Source organism: Penicillium chrysogenum (assembly GCF_028827035.1).
Source record: "Penicillium chrysogenum strain IBT 35668 chromosome Unknown utg000004l_segment0_segment0, whole genome shotgun sequence".
Lineage (NCBI taxonomy): Eukaryota > Fungi > Ascomycota > Eurotiomycetes > Eurotiales > Aspergillaceae > Penicillium > Penicillium chrysogenum.
Window position 1 is genome coordinate 5,068,562 of NW_026622752.1, and position 17,427 is coordinate 5,085,988.

General features: G+C 47.4%; 6 protein-coding genes across 6 annotated transcripts; 2 read left to right on the forward strand and 4 right to left on the reverse strand.

Annotated features, from left to right (window-relative positions):
- Positions 1 to 1,158: 1,158 nt before the first annotated feature.
- Positions 1,159 to 3,116, reverse strand: N7489_007881 (uncharacterized protein; the record flags this gene model as incomplete). Its single annotated transcript, XM_056713631.1, has 7 exons — positions 1,159 to 1,554; positions 1,612 to 1,937; positions 1,994 to 2,017; positions 2,077 to 2,540; positions 2,602 to 2,715; positions 2,813 to 2,883; positions 2,976 to 3,116. 7 exons carry the CDS (start codon positions 3,114 to 3,116, stop codon positions 1,159 to 1,161), a joined length of 1,536 nt encoding a protein of 511 aa, XP_056567346.1.
- Positions 3,117 to 4,014: 898 nt separating this feature from the next.
- On the reverse strand, positions 4,015 to 5,517 carry N7489_007882 (uncharacterized protein; the record flags this gene model as incomplete). The annotated part of the gene is made up of 1 exon (XM_056713632.1): positions 4,015 to 5,517. The coding sequence occupies one exon, from the start codon at positions 5,515 to 5,517 to the stop codon at positions 4,015 to 4,017; it is 1,503 nt and encodes a 500-aa protein (XP_056567347.1).
- Positions 5,518 to 6,170: 653 nt separating this feature from the next.
- Positions 6,171 to 7,490, forward strand: N7489_007883 (uncharacterized protein; the record flags this gene model as incomplete). Its single annotated transcript, XM_056713633.1, has 5 exons — positions 6,171 to 6,228; positions 6,299 to 6,420; positions 6,501 to 6,671; positions 6,744 to 7,233; positions 7,474 to 7,490. The coding sequence occupies 5 exons, from the start codon at positions 6,171 to 6,173 to the stop codon at positions 7,488 to 7,490; spliced, it is 858 nt and encodes a 285-aa protein (XP_056567348.1).
- A 145-nt stretch (positions 7,491 to 7,635) lies between these two features.
- N7489_007884 (uncharacterized protein) lies at positions 7,636 to 12,384 on the reverse strand (the record flags this gene model as incomplete). Its single annotated transcript, XM_056713634.1, has 2 exons — positions 7,636 to 11,895; positions 11,962 to 12,384. The coding sequence occupies 2 exons, from the start codon at positions 12,382 to 12,384 to the stop codon at positions 7,636 to 7,638; spliced, it is 4,683 nt and encodes a 1,560-aa protein (XP_056567349.1).
- A 744-nt stretch (positions 12,385 to 13,128) lies between these two features.
- Positions 13,129 to 14,536, forward strand: N7489_007885 (Fructosamine/Ketosamine-3-kinase; the record flags this gene model as incomplete). Its single annotated transcript, XM_056713635.1, has 6 exons — positions 13,129 to 13,210; positions 13,278 to 13,396; positions 13,454 to 14,024; positions 14,087 to 14,213; positions 14,277 to 14,333; positions 14,392 to 14,536. The coding sequence occupies 6 exons, from the start codon at positions 13,129 to 13,131 to the stop codon at positions 14,534 to 14,536; spliced, it is 1,101 nt and encodes a 366-aa protein (XP_056567350.1).
- Positions 14,537 to 16,450: 1,914 nt separating this feature from the next.
- N7489_007886 (glutathione S-transferase family protein) lies at positions 16,451 to 17,329 on the reverse strand (the record flags this gene model as incomplete). The annotated part of the gene is made up of 2 exons (XM_056713636.1): positions 16,451 to 17,018; positions 17,160 to 17,329. 2 exons carry the CDS (start codon positions 17,327 to 17,329, stop codon positions 16,451 to 16,453), a joined length of 738 nt encoding a protein of 245 aa, XP_056567351.1.
- Between the last annotated feature and the right edge of the window lie 98 nt (positions 17,330 to 17,427).

Sequence of the window (17,427 nt, forward strand, 5' to 3'; positions counted from 1 at the left end):
CCCACATTTCTTGCCAGGGAAAAGAAAAAGAAAAAAAAAAAAAAGAAAAGAAAAGCTGGCTGGTTGTCATATTGGTCCCTCAATCCCTTCGGTGAGGTTGGCTGGATATAATTAGAGACAAGACGCCAACAGTAAGCACTACCCGTAATTCTCGTATACGAATTAGTGTGGACATCCGATAGGGATTACATCGGTCCCCCACTAGTGCATCGGACAATATTCGACTTTTAGTCCGACTTCAGCCGTACCAGCTGCAGCCTAATGAAGCGTGCAGGAGTTAACGGAACGCTGTGCAACAAGAACGGCACAGGTGGCCATGTCGTAACTTTTTTTGGTAGTCCTTTTTCCTTTTGATATATTCCCCTTGTCCGTGTTATAGTTGGATGACAGAAAAGGAGTTCTTATGTATAACCATATAGTCTCCAGGGCTGCAGGAAGAGGAAGTTGTCGAGGACTCGATACGCCAATCTAGTGAGCTGCTTTTGTCTCCATTACTACCCATCCACAGCATAGGCCAATTTTCAGAGTGTTCGAATAATCATCGTTAGATTCCTCATCTTTCGCTCGAAGGACTCTATTCGTTGCGTCACTTCTCGTAAATGTTCAAGATGTATGATTTCCGCTAGTATAGTTGATTTCACTAGCAGACCTTTGCCATGTTCAAACAGCAGTAGCCCCCATCCTCGGGATTCTCGTCGGCGAGTTTGAAATGGCCAAAGCTATTATACATTCGCAGGATAGTTGTGAAGAATGGCGAAATCAGAATCAGCAGCCATTGTGTGAAGCCGTTGAATGAGCAGAATAAGAATTCACCAAAGCTGAAATTGAGTGGGAGAGACAGTTGCAAGGTGAGAAAAGTAAAAAAGAGAGTCGAAGAAAGGTGCAAAGCGGTTAAGGGCTCTGACTAGCTTAGTGCGAGGTCAATTTACGCCTCGGGGACAAATGGTGCAATACTATAATAAATGGTGCATGATGCGTCTCAATAGAATTAGACACATCCTTCGGAGTAGATTCTTACTTCAAATCGTTGAAGCATGAAGAATTCTGCAAGTCTTTATTGTTACTAGATCTAACTGTAATAGCTATATAACTTTTCAGCTCCCACTAGCTTACCAGGTAATGTCTCCCTTGTTTATTGCTGCATCATCCTTACCCGTGTTACTGGACCCTTGTACACACATAATAACTTAGTGAAACCACAACAACGCCCCCAAAAATAACCACACTCCAATTCATGGTAGTCGGGCCCACATTCTTGGTTAGGGGGAAGAAACTAAAGATCCATATCACCAGCAAAACCATGATGGAAATCGTGTCACAGATTGGGGTGAACTTGCCCATGTTCCAACGTGCCGGTGGTAGGGGCTGATTGCGCCATCGTCGAAGACGAACGCAGGTGACGGAAATGATGTAGGAGGACAGAAGAGCGGCTGTGCCGAGGGACATGATTGCGTTGAAAGCCACAGAAGACCCAATGTTGATTAAGGAGAGGAGAGAAACGATAACGAGACTGGCGCAAAGAGCATTCAGTGGAACAGTGAATGTTGGGTTGACCTGTTTTCCCCATTTTAGTCAGAGCATCGGATGAAGGTGCGTGAAAGAAGAGCCCACCTGTGCCAAGAAGTCGGAGAAAGGAAGACCCTTGTCTCGGGCAAATGAGTAGATCTGACGGGAGGTCGTAGCAACATTACTGATTGCCGCACAGAATTGCATGATCATTATAACTACTGTCATGCCTGTCGTGGCGCTGACTGATCCCGTGGCGTTGAGGAAGACTTGGATGAAGGGGAATCCTGTTTCAGACTTGAGCACTTCATCGATGTCGCCCACACAAAACGCAAATGTGATTATCATGACCAAGCCGGTGGACCCGTTGAGGATCAGTGTCCATACCATGCCCATGGGGAGCACCCGGGACGCATCTCGGATTTCTTCAGCTGTATTACTTTCTTAGTCGTTTTCCCCATGGACTGGGGAATAACAGGGTACATACCCATATGAACCGCTGAGTCGGGGCCTTTTCCGGGGATATTGTTAGCAATGGGCAAAATAATATTAATCAACGCGGGGACATACCAATCAAAGCATAGATGGGTCCAACCAGCCCGGCCATACACGCCAGTCCATTATTATCCCATCCACCCCGATTCTCGATTGAGCCAAATACCTCAGAAGCAGGAACCTTAGGGGACAACACCCAAAGTGGGATCAAAATACCAAAGAAACCGAAACAGTGCACAATCAAGATAATACCTTCGATCAAGGGAAGCTTCTGGGCCAAGAATGTGTTAAACATCAAGGCTACTATGGCCACCGCAATAACAAGCAGTGTGACATGCCAACGCTCATAGGTATATGTGTCAGTGTAGTTTATGGCAATCACACCGACCATCATGTTGGCCACCGTGTAGCTGCATCCTGCAATACCGGTGTGCCAACCGCATACACAAATCCATCCAGTGAGGTAACTCAATAAGGCCTGGGAACCGGGGGGTGCGAACTCCGATACCCAATGATACTGGCCGCCGGACAATGGGGCCCTAGAGAAATCGAATATAAGAGTTAGCGATCTCATCGCCAAGGCATGTAAACTATGCATACATGGAAGCCATTTCAGCCATTGAGAAGATCACGAAACTGAACCCTGCCAGGCCTCCCAGATAAGTATATATCATACCCCCTTTGCCACCGTTAGTCAATCCATAAGATGAACCACTAATCCAATATGTCAACAGTCAGCACACGATCCAATAATATAATGAAGTTGATTGTCCTAATAAATATATCGAGAAGTTTAATTATGGAGACTTACAAGAGAACTGCTTCCCATGTGCACATAAGCACCGCTGTAAACCCAAGTACGGAAAGGAACCTGAAGTTCCTCTGTAGGACGTGTCATTTCTTTCGTTCTTTGGTCTTTCTGGTGTTCATGGTTTGGAATTGGGAGCTCGGAAAATATGAGCAGAGTTGCGTACATTCAGTTCTTGGTCTCGCCCGACACGCCACATGTCTTGTTTGTCCTGCGCCGTGCCTTCCCTCCGGGAGGGGACGTTCAGGGAGGAGGCCTCCAGCGAGGAGTGTTGAACGTTCAACATGATTCCGTCCTCGCGCCCCATGGTGAAAAATGGTAAATTTAATTCTTGTGAGTGAGGGGGATAAGCGAACGAGGGTGGAGGGGAAACTAGTACAAGGAAATAAAGGAAGAGCAGGCAGGAAGTAGATAAGGGAATTGAGAATCCTAAAACAACGATGGTGCAACTAGGGCGAGAATGTAGCCGTGTTTCCGATTAGAAAATTGCAACGTAGGCATAGGGGTAGATAATTGTAACGATAATAGACTAGGGACTAGGGTAGTAAAAATATGCTAACATATTTTATATATCTGGTGAACCCTGGTCAACAAGCAAAGGTTGTGGTTGGCAACGACCTAAGTACGATGCATTAGGGCACCACTAGGGGCATGCCGGTGGTAAGACACCCAACAAGCTAGATTTTTATTATCATTATAAAATACTCGTACACTAGGCTCTTTTATGCGGGATTAATATTATTCAGGGGAAAAAGAATGCCCTGACGTCTGCCGTTAGCTATCCCGCCAAATTCTGGCCCGTTCAGGATCATAATCCCAGCTATGTACGCACTCAATTGAGATCATCTGATTGGGCGATTATTATATTAATCCTTCCTCCCCTCCCGGGTTAGCTCTACGCACTAGACGTACCTAGGTAGTATTTGTACATATGTTGTATGCGAACAATAACAATGGCCTGGGCCAAGTCTGGAGATCCCGCCCCACAATACGCTACCCTAAGCCATCTAGAGCTTCTATTCCGTTATTGTACGGAGTAAGAGGATCATATATACATAGGGGGTTTGCCAAGCTTATGCTGATCTTCGCAACCGTATGGCGCCGAGGTAATATAACTCCTCCGCGCTCCGTGTTGAGAATATGAAGTAGTAGGTCATGTACTCCAGTTATAGGCCTGCGATTATTCCAGGTTACAAAAATAATAATCATCTAGTACATCGTGAATCCCTCTTATCTCTCCATGCAGATCCCCATCGTCGAAGAGCCCAAACCGCAAGTAATCCTCCCCCACCATCAACAAGAGCAATGAGCGTAAACAGCCAAGAGCGCCCAATTTCCTTCGACAACGGCTGGAGAGCCGCAACAGCAGCCGCAGAGAGAGCACATCGAGTGATATTGTTCGCCGCGGCGGCCGCACCAGGACGTTCTGGGAAGATATCCACCAGCAAAGCACTGAAATTCTGTAAGACCACCGTACATTTTGCTCCAATTAATGCCTGTAAGATCAATGGAACACTGGGGTGGACATGAAATTGAACGGCCCATCCATAACCCACCAAGAGAGGGATGGAAATGGAAATGATGGTGAAGGAGCCTCGAGACCGAGCCTTTTCGAAGGGGAATTGATTTCTGTCCACCAGTTGGTCGTTGCCCTCGAGGCCTAGAGCTCGTGTAGTGTGTTTGTAATCCATATCCATGAGATACCCCGCGATAAGTCCCCCGAGGATGACTCCGAATCCTCCGGGAAGAAAGCATAGACCAACAAACAGGTCGTTGTATCCGTAGGTATTCCCGTAGATTAGAGGGAGGGATGTCTGAATACAATACCATACGGTGTAGGGAGATGCGGCCATCCACAGTATTAAGATAGTGTCCCAGTAAAATATAATCTCGAGAGATATAAATGGGTTTGGTATTGTCCATTTGCCTTTTCCTGTTTTACCGGCGTTGATATTTGCTACTTCTTCTGGTGCCGTGAGATCACTCGTTGTGTGATTTTTTGACTTGGAGAATTTTTCGCTAAGCATACTGGACCACGTTCTCCAGATGCCCTGTGGATGCACGGCGCCATTGCCGACAACTGTCCGTGCGGTCTCTGGTAATGTCCATCCAATCAATAGAAGAGATGTGATCCCAAAGATGGCCAAAACCCAAAAGCACCACATGACATCGCCCGAGGCTAGGATGGCGCCACCTCCAATGACAGGGCCGACGCAGGGCCCGAGGTTTGTCGATGTAAGCATGGGACCTAGGATTCTGCCACGCTCGGAGTGAGGCGAGATATCCGCTACAACGGCGTAGGCAAGCGACATGACGGCTGACCCTCCAATGCTCTGGAGGCCGCGACACAGAAGCAGCGCAGTATAATTGGCTTTATTCAGAGCGAGTCCGAGGCTGGCACATGCGTAGATCGAGAAGGTAGTTAGGAAGACTGGCCGGCGGCCCAGTGTGTCGGAGACTGGTGCCCAGAAGGCGGGTGAGATGGCCTGGAATATTACGTAGAACGTGATAGTGAGGTTGACGAGTTGGGTGGAGGCTTTGTACTGACTGGTCAAAAGATCAATGAGTGGGAAGTAGATGGTGGCTGTCAAAGAGGAAGCGAGAGTGAGGTATCCGAGCAGATATGTGAAAAAACATCTTCGATTGCGTGAAAATACGGTGTATGGGAGAGAAGTAGACAGTGAATGCGATACGTCTTTGGTAGACATTTCGGAAAGAAATCACTTCATTTCATTCAGAGACTCCACCTGGACAGTTGATAGAGTTAACTCAAATCCATGCCCGGTTCCAAGATTTGATTGAGGTTAAAAAGAGGGGAAAAGGGGAACCTTGGAACCTGTTACCCCACCATGTGGGGATACCGTAGCGATATATACATAGGTAGCAGTATGGTCAACATTACTACTCCACCTGCATGGCATCCATCTACATGGTAGTAGTTCCGAGGTTCCCCTAGAAGTAGCCCAGCCTTGGAAGGAACCTTGGAAACATCCCCCGATGTGAAAGATCCGGAGGGCGATATTTGCGGTTGTCTATAGAATACACCCATTCAACCAATACCCTTCCACCTAAGCAACCATCCTCATCATATCATCAATGATGGATATGTATATATCCTTGGCTTATGGGCTCCACTTATATTTCTTTCGCAACACTGATTATCTCCGCATAACCCCTCTTCCTAACATCCAACCATGGAATGTTCTCTGTGCAAAGGGGCGTCGATGGTTCCTTAAGGATTAGTTTCACAATTTATTGAATCGGGCCTGCTGTACCCGCGTACCCCTCCTTTATTTTTACTTTATTTCATTTCTCTACCGTATCGACACCACGGTTTGAAATAAACCACAGAGGTCTGAATATGACAGTGGAACATAATCACCTGACGAATTACCAGTTGCCTCCGAGCATTCTGCAATGTACGTCGTTCTACATTAATTCTGCCAGCGGAATCCTACACAATGTCTAATTAGTAGCGAATCCGCCCAGATCTTCCAATCGCTGGCAGCAAAGTAGTCGATGCCACTCAACATGGTCAGTCCCATTACGGACGCACTACACGGTTAACAATCCAACTTCCGTCGGGATCATTTGCGAATTATTTCTTAAAGGTAAGAAAACAGAGCACTATCCGTTTATCCCAGCGAGAAAAAGATTCCCCCCCTAAACAAACTATTAACCAACTCAATAGACCCTAGAAGGAGAACTCGGAATGGTCACCTGCCGAGGGGAGTATGAGTCCCTCAAGTCAATTTACTCGGTGTGCGCACATACCCCAGCACCAGTTGGATGGGGCAGATACACCGAAGACAATATCGACTATTCTTTTCTCCTCGTCGAGTTTATGGCCATCCAGAAGCAGGTAAGTTTCCAATTGTCACGAATCGTTTTCCCTCTACTATTCATTCAAATAAATAATGGCTTTCCTTTCTAGCCTGCGGATGCAAAGAACCTTGCCGCTTGCCTAGCAGAGCTTCATCTCAAATCCCAATCCCCAACTGGAAAATTTGGGTTCCATGTGCCCACCTGCCATACTCGCAATGTTCAGGCTGTCGATTTTTGGACGGATTCGTGGTGTGAACTCTTCTCCAGCCATCTTTCACGCATCATTTCGCATGCTAAGGCCGGTTTTGCGTGGCCTGAATTTGATAATCTTGGAAAACTGATTCTTTCCAAGGTCGTTCCTGCTCTCCTTTTACCGTTGCAGACAGATGGACGTTCGATTAAACCATGTCTTGTTCATGGGGACTGCTGGGATGGAAATACCGCGACTGGGGAAGACGGTCGTCCTCTCTTTTTTGATGTTGCTTCTTTTTATGCACACAATGAATACGATCTGGGGAACTGGAGGGCTTCCAGACATGCCCTCAGTGATTCGGCGTATACGGATGCCTACAAAGCATTGGTTCCCGTATCTGAACCAGGTGAGTGCTTTACCATGAGTATACACTATACGAAGGAAGGGAAGGAAATATTGACATAGTGTTTGCTCGGATCTCTCAAGTCGAGGATTGGAATAGCAGAAACCTTCTTTACTCGTTGACATGGAACATATGTAATGCATTGTTCGTGCCTCGCTCCACGCAAAAGCCACAGTGAGGCTATCTTCTCAGTATTTAGCAGGACTTTTGTTACAGAATTGGCTAACAATTTTATTTCAATAGAGTCTTCAAAGACATGATAATCCTCTGCGAAAGGGTTTGTCCAGATGATCTTCATGATCTGCTTTCTGACCCAGGCAGGGCGAAGGGGATTCTTGATCCACCAGTAGTTGGTCGCGAGGACTGAACCATCTCTACCGAACCTGAGAATGAGGGTCCAAATAGCTAACTATGTCTGAGGGTCAAGCTACCTTTTCTGGTCCCATCGAAACTGCCTTGAGGTGTGAATTCAAGACCTCGCTTGATAACGACGAGCTCATTTAGTTTGACAAAGATCACCTCGCCTGTGCGTCCAAGATCCAGTAGCAACTGATCGGTGGAGATCATCCAGTCATTAGGAATGAAAAAATGTCGTATTACGGGCTCATGCCTCTTTTCCAGATTGATGGAGCAGACCCAGCGGTCGGTGTCGAGGTAGAGTAGTCGTTCATCAAGCGCCCCAATAACCGCCTCAACCCTTGAAGACACGGTGCCAAAGCTATGCACGGGGGGTTGAATCGCCCTATCCAAACCGAAGCCTCTAAAATCCCACACGTGTATCTGTGGCTCGGAATACTGGGCTGGCGAGGTTTCTTTTGTTATTGTTGCGAAGAAACGGCTGTGATGGAGAGGAGTCACACGATCGATCATTGTTGAGGGCTGGAGTACATGATCCAGGGAAACAGTATTGAGGCATTCCAGGGAGGTCCAGTTATACACCATTGTTCCTGTGGGTGTCACAAGAAGTAAATTATCGGGACGCGCGGCGCTCTGGACCCAATATCTTTTGCCTTTGACCTCATTGCGAATAATAGGAGCTTTATCCCCAGACTCCAGATCCCAAAGAATATCCTCGGATTCGGTAGTTACAAGAAGCCCGGAATTCTTGCTGCATGCAAGCAGTTGCTTTATACTCGTCCCAATATGTAAATCCAAAAAAGGCTCCTGGAGCTCCCACCTTGATCGTGGCCGTCGCGTAAGCCTTCTGCTCACTACGTGACTGGCGGAGTCGGCGCATGTGAGAATGCCCTCGTCAAAGTGGAGGAACTTGATTGGGATCCCAGGAGTTTGTACAAATAGCTGTTGGCTCCGGAGCTCGGAGACCATGTCGTAGACATGCACGGATCCATCCTCCTTTCCACAGAAGACAATCGAAGCAGACCTGACGCAGATAATCGACGTGATGCTTACGCTTTCAGAAATATGGTAGTCTATCTCTTGAGCGTTAGTTGAAACAGATACTGTGTCACTGTTGATATCGTCGATATCCTGTCTCTGCAACACTGCAGGGTCCCAGATCCGGCATTGGCGGGCCCGAACGTCGAGGAGTCGACTGCTGTCCAAAGTGAAGGCGAGAGCTTCCGATCCAAACGGGTCCCCACTAAACTTTAGCCGATATATCATTTTGAGTGTCTCCATATCGTACAGCCGAATCGTTCCCTGCGGGTCGGCAGTTGCTAATGTGCGGCCATCTGGAGAGCAGGCTAGCGCGTGAGCATTCACCCCCCGTAGAGCCCCTCGAACGCCACCAGACGAGGTCTCATACACCACGGTGTCTCCATCTGAGTAAGCCGCAACGAGGATATTTGCGTCAATAGCAGGACTGAAGGCGACAGTCCAGACTGTTGTGCTTCCGTTGCTTTCTTTCGGCGACTCATATAGAGACCCAGACTCCTTTTCATATATATCGTGGATGCGTTCTAGCTCAAAGTCCCACAAGATGAGGTACTCCCCGCGATACATGATTGCCAGGAGCTTTTGATGAGGACAGAAAACTGCGCCCATAGGTTGTCTGAACTGGATATCACGGTTCTCAAAATCCTGCGTCCAATTGGTCGACTCGTCCTGAGCGATCCCGCCGCTTTGGATGTCCCAGTAAACCAGCTGATTGTTCCTCAACGCACCAAGCAGAAAGGTGTCATTTTCCATGAATGTCAGGGCAATGCACATCGCTGAGGTCGGAAGCGTGCATATCTTGGACCAGGAATCCAAGTTCCACACAGACACCGATTGTATACCGGCCGACGCGAGATAGTTTCCGCTCTCCCCAAATGTCAATTTCAATACCGCCCCTTGTTGACAGATAACTTTGCACTCCTGGCATGTCGCACTATCGTAAAATATGACTTGCCCATTCGCCATCCCCATGGCCATATACTTGTTCGATGTTGCCACGCTCATTAGCAGCACCGATTTCGGATACGAGATGGTGGACATGCAGTCATCCCAACTGTGCTGAGATAAGCCGTGCACAGATAAACCTCTGGGCGATGAACCGAACAACCGCCGCACAGTCGAATCGCGAGGGCAAAACGGAGGGACGAGATGGTGGATTGACAAAGGGTAAAGAGAGAGTTGGTGACCAAATCTCGTTATAAGATGAACCATGTCGTTTCCCCACTCTTGGATAAGCCGAAGGTCTTTCTTCAGACCCATTGGGGGCGTATGCAGGGAGCGCCGAGCCAACATATTGTCGATTGCCTTCCCGGCATGGAACACCAATTGCAGCTCTCCATGTTTGGCAAGGTACTCAATCCAGCTCAGGATATTGGGTGACATGAGAAATTTTGACAGGGCGACAAAGACATCCTCATCCGTCGACCTAACCAAAGTCAAATGTTTGAAGACAAACTTGCATGCATAGTCTGCGAACGGGGACTTCTTTTCAGCTTCTGTGGAGAGGCTCAGCTTTCTGGAGCGAGGGGCTTTCATCTCGCTGCTAGAGAGGTATTGAAGACATGCCAGAGTAATCCGCTTGTGAGCCTTCGTCTTTTCAATTTCCAACTGCGGAACACTATTTTGGCGTAGGAGAAAGTCTCGCGCTGTCGAGTGGATTAGTCGGACGACTTTCTGGCTATCAACGTAGGCGATGTTGCGACAACATGTGTTGACGGAGCGCTCAAAATCATTAATCCTGTCATCGATGTCAAGCTCAATGGCCCGATGTATCTCGTCTATCAAAAGTGGCCGAAATGAGCATGCTGTCCAGGTGAGGATGGCTTTCGCTAAATCTTTCCCGAACCGAGCGTCCGCCATATCGGTGAGAATCTTGCTGTAAAGATTATCCATACTGTCAGAACTGCTCGCTAGCACTCTCCGAATATCGGCGGACGTGTTTGCTTGCTGGAGTTCCTTCAGCACTAGGTCAACCCACAGGAAGCAACCGTTAGATGTCTCGGCAATTTCATCAACCATAGCCTTCTTTTCATCATCGTTTCTTGAAGGCAATGAATTAATATGCGCTTGCAGAAGAAGTGATATATCCTTCTTTGTGTCGCCCTCTTCGATCACCTCCGAGACGACTTCAATTGTTTGACTGGTAAACCCCATCGATGTCATTGGATACCGAGAAGTCACCAAGATCGACAATGGCCAGAGCTCTTGGGCCTTTGCTAGGAAAGACATGAGTTCGGAGCCTGCCTTGCACTCATCCAGAGCGTCGATGACCCAATATTGCTGCTTCATGAGAGGAATCTTGAGCAGACCGCGCAGATAAAGTCTCTGCCAGACAGGATTATGGTCCACCTTGCTGATCATTGCATCCTGCCACGTCGCCGCGACGTCTAGTACGGCCGAGAGAATGTCTCCGTGTAACTGGGCCATTTGGCAAGCCAACGATCTTAAGAACGAATTTATGCTGACCTTTGATTTGTCCTCCTGCTTGAAAAAGAAAAAGCAGCAGTCTTTCCCCATGCTCCGCAGATGATTAATGATGTGACTGGCTAAAACGGTCTTTCCTGTACCCGGGCGCCCTCGCAGCCAAAGGAGTTGGGGATAGGAACAATCCAGCCATCGCTCAAAGGAGGGTTTGCGTAAGAACCAATCACACGAGCCTGGAACTCGAGTGTCATCTTGGCTCATCAGGTCTCCTTCTGGGGCTTCGGAGGAACTGAGAAATATGTTCAAGGCCTCTAACCGATCCCCTTCCACGCGTTGACCCTGGGTTATCTTGGAGCCACGTTTGCTCTCGATGTATGCTGCGAGCGAGTTTCGAACTGCGAGGTAGGAAGGATCACTTGTAGAGGCAAAACGGGCCACATCCCGGTGATTTGCGTTGAGGTACATCTTTCTCTCGTTGACGTAGTTCATTACCGCTGAGTTTTTATCTACAATCAACCCTCGCCCAAAGACATAGTTCATGGGCTTGTTTTCGTAAAATGAGAAGAGCTGCAGGTTGCCACAGAGTTGGGGGAATTCTTCGTTGATCGATTCTAGTGCTGGTGATCCTGGAAAGAGGTCCTGTACGAATGCCCGGGTCCCTGAAACAGCCTGTAGAAGCCGACTCAGAGTCTGTGCAAGATCGGCTCCTTGATGCGGTGTGGCGAGAAAGAAGATGGCACAGATCCTGCTAACAAGTGGCCTCATATCCTCGCTATCATGTGCAAAAATGAATGCCTTCTTGATGACCAGTCCACCCATGCTGTGACCAACTAAGATCAATGGTACCTGAATAATACCGAGCGGTTAACCAATTAAATCTGTGGCTCCAAGATGGGTCCACTATATACCTACTTTACTCTCTCTCAGGATGACTGGTGAATCATGTATAGAGTACAGCAGGGATCGTGCAAAGTCCGGGATATTGAGGACCGATCCCTGCGAGATGGCAGATGCGTAGCCAAATGTATGGATTCGCACATCATGGAAGGCTTGGTCCTTGGGGAGCCATTCTTGAGGCCAGAACAATGATGGATCTCCATTCTTGGTCCATGTGCTTTGAGAGCCCCCATTGACTCCATGGACAAATATCAAGTCGACCACTATGTCATCAGGAGGATTGTACACGGTGGTGAGACCAATTGGACCCTTGGTGCTCGCCTCTTGATCAGACCAGTCCGTAATGGTATCTCTGCGGTTGAGGGTCCGGGTAATAAGAGACTTAGTGGTGGTGATAGACGCAAGGGATTTGCGTCTCTCTCCATATTCTGATCCCATTTCATTCAACTGCTACCCCTAGAGTCACGGGTGCTTGGGATAGGGGCTGAATGTTTTGTGTTTCTTGTGGACATAATTGGAAAGAGAGGGGTTTTACCGAGGCCAGTAATTCCGAGTCGTGGATGGTTCTGACGTCCGCCTCTTCCTATTATTCTGCACAAGAGCGATTCGAGACAAGCTTGGCGCCCTACTCCTTGTCCTGCTGGGATATCATTTTGACGCCACGAAGCTGCCACGTCGCGGTGACCTGCAAGGCTAGATAGATTTGGAAAGAGTCTAAGCTCACACCGAAGAGTACTGCTGTCGTGACAATTTGTCTCAGAAAAGCAATTATTTACGCTTTGGGGACCCTTGGTCTTTACTGAGTGACAGAGCGATTGGAGCCCTATCTCGCTCGGTTGGATTAAGAGCAGCTTTCCTCCTATAGTCCACTTCCTCTCCACATAAGCATAATAAAATGGAACTTTCAAAACTTCAAGTGCGGGGGAAAAGGTATTTCGGGTGTCCATCCATGTCGCCGCCACGCCCGCTAGCGCCGCTAACCTGGCTAAAATTGGCCAACTAATGCAGGGTGATGGAACCAATGTGATGAGTATGCATATGGGATCCCTGGAGGCTGTAAGCGGCAATAAATATAGAACACTGCCCCAGCTATTATTATGTTAACTTAAGTTATAAAAGAAGCCTCAACCCTAAGAGAATCTTAGCCAGTAAAAGACGACGAAGTCAGAAACGCCCTACAGAATGGCTGATTCTTCCATCTGGGACCAGGAAATTGCAGTACCCGCAAGTGTGATCACTTTTGTGGATGATCACGTTTTGAAGCGTAAGATATTTCTCTTTTCATTCTGTTATTGTACTTCCCTGACCAAATTCCGTGTTTGTTACTATAGAGCTCCCCGAGGGATCAACCGTGGTCAGCATCTCTTCATGTGGTCTCTCGTACTGGACTCGGACTGCCGAGATTAAAACCACTACTTCCACCGGGGATGCCGTTTCATTCTTTTTGAAGGTTAGTAGCATCAGGTCTTCTCCAGGACCCACTCCTACTTATTCTGTGGCGCAATAGGTTGCCCAAGGCGACGTCGGCAAAGGGATGCTATACGGCGAGTTCCATTCCATGACAGCCATCCATAATGCCATGCCTGATATTGCCCCTCAACCTATAGGGCATGGGACCTACGCAAATGATTGCGATACTCACTTTTTCCTCTGTCGCTTTCACGCCATGATGAACCGCCTCCCCGACGCGCAAGATTTCCCTGCCGTCTTGGCTCAACTACATAAGAGTGGAATCTCCCCGAATGGTAAATTCGGTTTCCCTGTGACAACTTACCAGGGTAGACTTCCTCAGGACAACACCGAGTGCGACACATGGGAAGAATGTTTCTCGAATGGCATCGAGCAGTTCTTCAGGGCTGAGGAAGAAGCCCAAGGCTTCGATGAAGAGATGGCCGTGCTCAGAGAAGGAATCATGGAAAAAGTAATTCCAAGACTGTTACGACCACTGGAAACAGATGGAAACCAAATCCAACCATGTTTGGTTCATGGAGACTTGTGGGACGGGAATACGTCGGTCGATGGTGCCACTGGTAAACCCCTGATTTTCGATGCGTGCTCATCATACGCGCATCACGAATGTGAGTTTCAGAGAATACCACACAGCATTGAAGCTATTCTGACAGTACCCTCTTGATTACAGACGAATTGGCTCCATGGAGGCCTGTGAGACACAGGATTGGAAAGCCGTATATACAGCAGTATGCCCGCCATTTTATTCCATCCGAGCCGCGGACGGATTTTGACGATCGAAATGCGTTATACTGCGTGTGGGTCACAAAAGGTTTGATCTTTTAGTTGAGATAGAATCAATTGACCAAGCGGCAATTTAGGAGGTTCAATCTATGCTCATCAGCTCTTTACCCGGGAAACCTTATCTTCCGGGATATGTAAGTCTCCCTGAAACCCGTTGCCAAACCTTTACAACTAACTGTACTGGTTATAAAGTGTGAAACAAGAAATGCATGATCTTGTGGAAAAGTTTCCGCTGGGATACGAAGGTTATAGCAAGACAGGATTGGAGGTTGACTCGCATAAGATATACGGGAATGGTCAGATCATCAACCCCATTCCCATATCCTCGGTTTATTAAGTATACGTGGGATTGTCTGGTCGATGCGCTTTTCCCAGTCGATGTGAAATACGAGTTTTAGTCCTTTCCGTTTGTGACGCCCTGTCACCATCCTGTGTTTAATGAAATACCAAGTGGCTTCAGAGATAGCACGGTGGGATACCATAACACCACCAATATGGCAACCTTCAGACCCCAAGAGATCAGGTGCGTAACTTCACAATATGGCCGAAAACACGCCATAGCAATCATATTAGTCACAAACAGTCTCGTAGAAATTGTCCGATACACCTATATTATGATTATCTGAGCTGTCTTTGGTTATGTCTTTAACGAGAACTGCGATGTCATTATAGTCATTCGAGGCAAGCAGAGAGCTTCATTTACAGCCGTCGTCTCAGTCTTCATAGTGTGCACAGAAATGTTCATCTCGCCCAATTCATACGTTCTTAACGTGCTTAAAGCTGTGGTTCCTATTTCAGCCTTTAAGGAGTTTCCGGTTTAATTTGCGGTGTGTATACTCTGTACTTGTGCTTTTCTCTGTAGGATGCAGCGTTCCGTAGGATTCGGCTTGGTTTTCGGGCTCTCATATAGCAATTCATAGCAATTCCGTAATTTAGACTCCCAGCCACAGGATATTGCACAGGCCAATCTGTCTTATACGACCGCTATTCTCGAGGAAAGCGCGCTTATCCGAGTATGAATGCCTGTTTGCCTTGATTCTCTGAGATCTAATCTAATTGCAAGGTTGGAAGGAACGCTCATGAATATGGAGATTTTTCGACATATTATGTTGGCCCCTTCATGTAGTCATACTTTTGTGTATCTGCCATCCAATTGGTAAGATGGCCGAGTTGGTCCAAGGCGCCAGGTTAAGGTATACCTTAACTCCATAACTAGCAATAGTTTCCTGGTCTCGAAAGGGGCGTGGGTTCGAATCCCACTCTTATCAAATAACTTTTTTGTTTTTGCCCATTCCGCCTGAAAACAAGGCCCTTTTTTAGCTCAATTGATGTGATTTTTGGTGTCTTGGTGAAGAAGTGAATAGGTGGTTGAATGAAATTTTAGGGCTGTGCGTTTGCTGGTCTTAAGTCTATCAAACTTGCTTCCAAACTGCACATATGAATGAAATTTGTGTAGATCCTATGTTTTATCTAGGCTAGACTCACTAGTTCTCACTGTCAATTAAATTTGTTCTCCTCGTTATTCTACCCATTCTTATCGATGTTGTTTGATTTTTATAGATAAAACTAGCCATGTACAGTGGGACCTCTGAAATATTGGGCTAAACCTTTGTACCTAGATATACCGCCTGCCAACAACTATAAGAAATGTCAGCCATGTAGTCTTTTTAGTGGCCTTCTTGGGTAGTCTTCTCCGAACGGAAAAAAAAAGGAGTTATAGGAATCATCCCGGGCCATAATTATGGACAAAAAGCAAAAAAGACATGACAAGAGTGGGATTTGAACCCACGCCCCTTTCGAGACACGGAGACGGTTGTATACCATCGGGATCAGGTGGACCTGAACCGTGCGCCTTAGACCAACTCGGCCATCTTGCCAACTTGGATGGGAGAAGTGAACAGTTTTGGATTCATGAAAGGAAAGCCTAGATTAGGGCTCGCTGCGCACCTGATCATACTATTCATTATACTTGAACTTCACTTGTCAAGTGCTTAAGTAGTATAAGTCAGACCGAATCGCATCACTTCATTCTCCTTAAGTATCAACACCTTCGGTTAGTTGGTGGGGTTTATCGTCAATATATATTATTGCAAGCCTATCAGTGCACCAACATATATAATTAAACCACCAAAGACATCGCGTGGACAACAGAGCACATCACAACTTGCATTATACTGCGTGGTTCTATGAATATCGGCCGAGCGCCAATAATAAATACATAGACAGTATTCCGCACCGTGGTCCTACACGATCAATTATTCTTTTCCATGTAAGGCAGACATGCCTCATAAACCTCCCTATAGCCAGGGTACTTGGTGATCCTCTGAAACACCCCCTCATCAACCACTCTAGTAGACTGAAAGGACCCAGCAATAAAGAAATCAGTGTAGCTTGGCCGGGCACCGAGCACAAACGGACCGTCCGCATTGTGCGTCCGTATCAGGTCGCCAACAGCGCCCAAAACCTCACTAACACCGTCCCAGACCTGGTCCTCCTTGTCCCCATCAAGCAGATCCTCGAGACGATGACCAAGGGAGGCCTCGCGCGTGCGTCGGAAATATTCCTGCGAGCGCGGCGACAAGATGCGGATCTCGCGCGGCATCACTGACGAGTAGATGGCTTTGCCGAGCACACCGCGTGCCTTGGTCTCGATCTCCCGACCAAGTTCTGATGTTAGTGGTACGGGTGGGTCTGGGTAGGTCGATTCTAGAAACTGCGCGATCGGAAGTGAGTCCATAATGTATGTGTTGGTTGGCACATGTTGGATTGCGGGGACAGTGTATTTGGATCCTGATGAGGTTTCCACCGGAACCAGGCCACTGAGGAATTTAGGGTTAGCTTGTGGCTGCTCTCATGTATGATGCAAGGTCGGGCTTTATATCGAGACATGGAAATGAAGGGGAGCGAAGGAATGGGATTGGGAGTAGAATGAAACCCAAAACGAGGTAAATGTAACCCACAGTTCCTTAAGCGTGGGCTCAATGTCTGGAAACTCGAGGAAGATGGTTTTATAAGGGATATTCTTATAATTGAGCATGAGACGAATGCGCCAGACAACGGGAGAGAAGCTGACGCTCTTGGTGCAGGCCAAGTCGTACAAAATGATGTCGGGCTTGACGTGGGAAGCCATTTATCCGCGCTGTATATAACCAGAAAGCCAAAAAGCCAAGGTGCGATGCAAAGTAAATGATCAAGAATCAGGTGCAATACGCAGAAACTGCGGTTAAA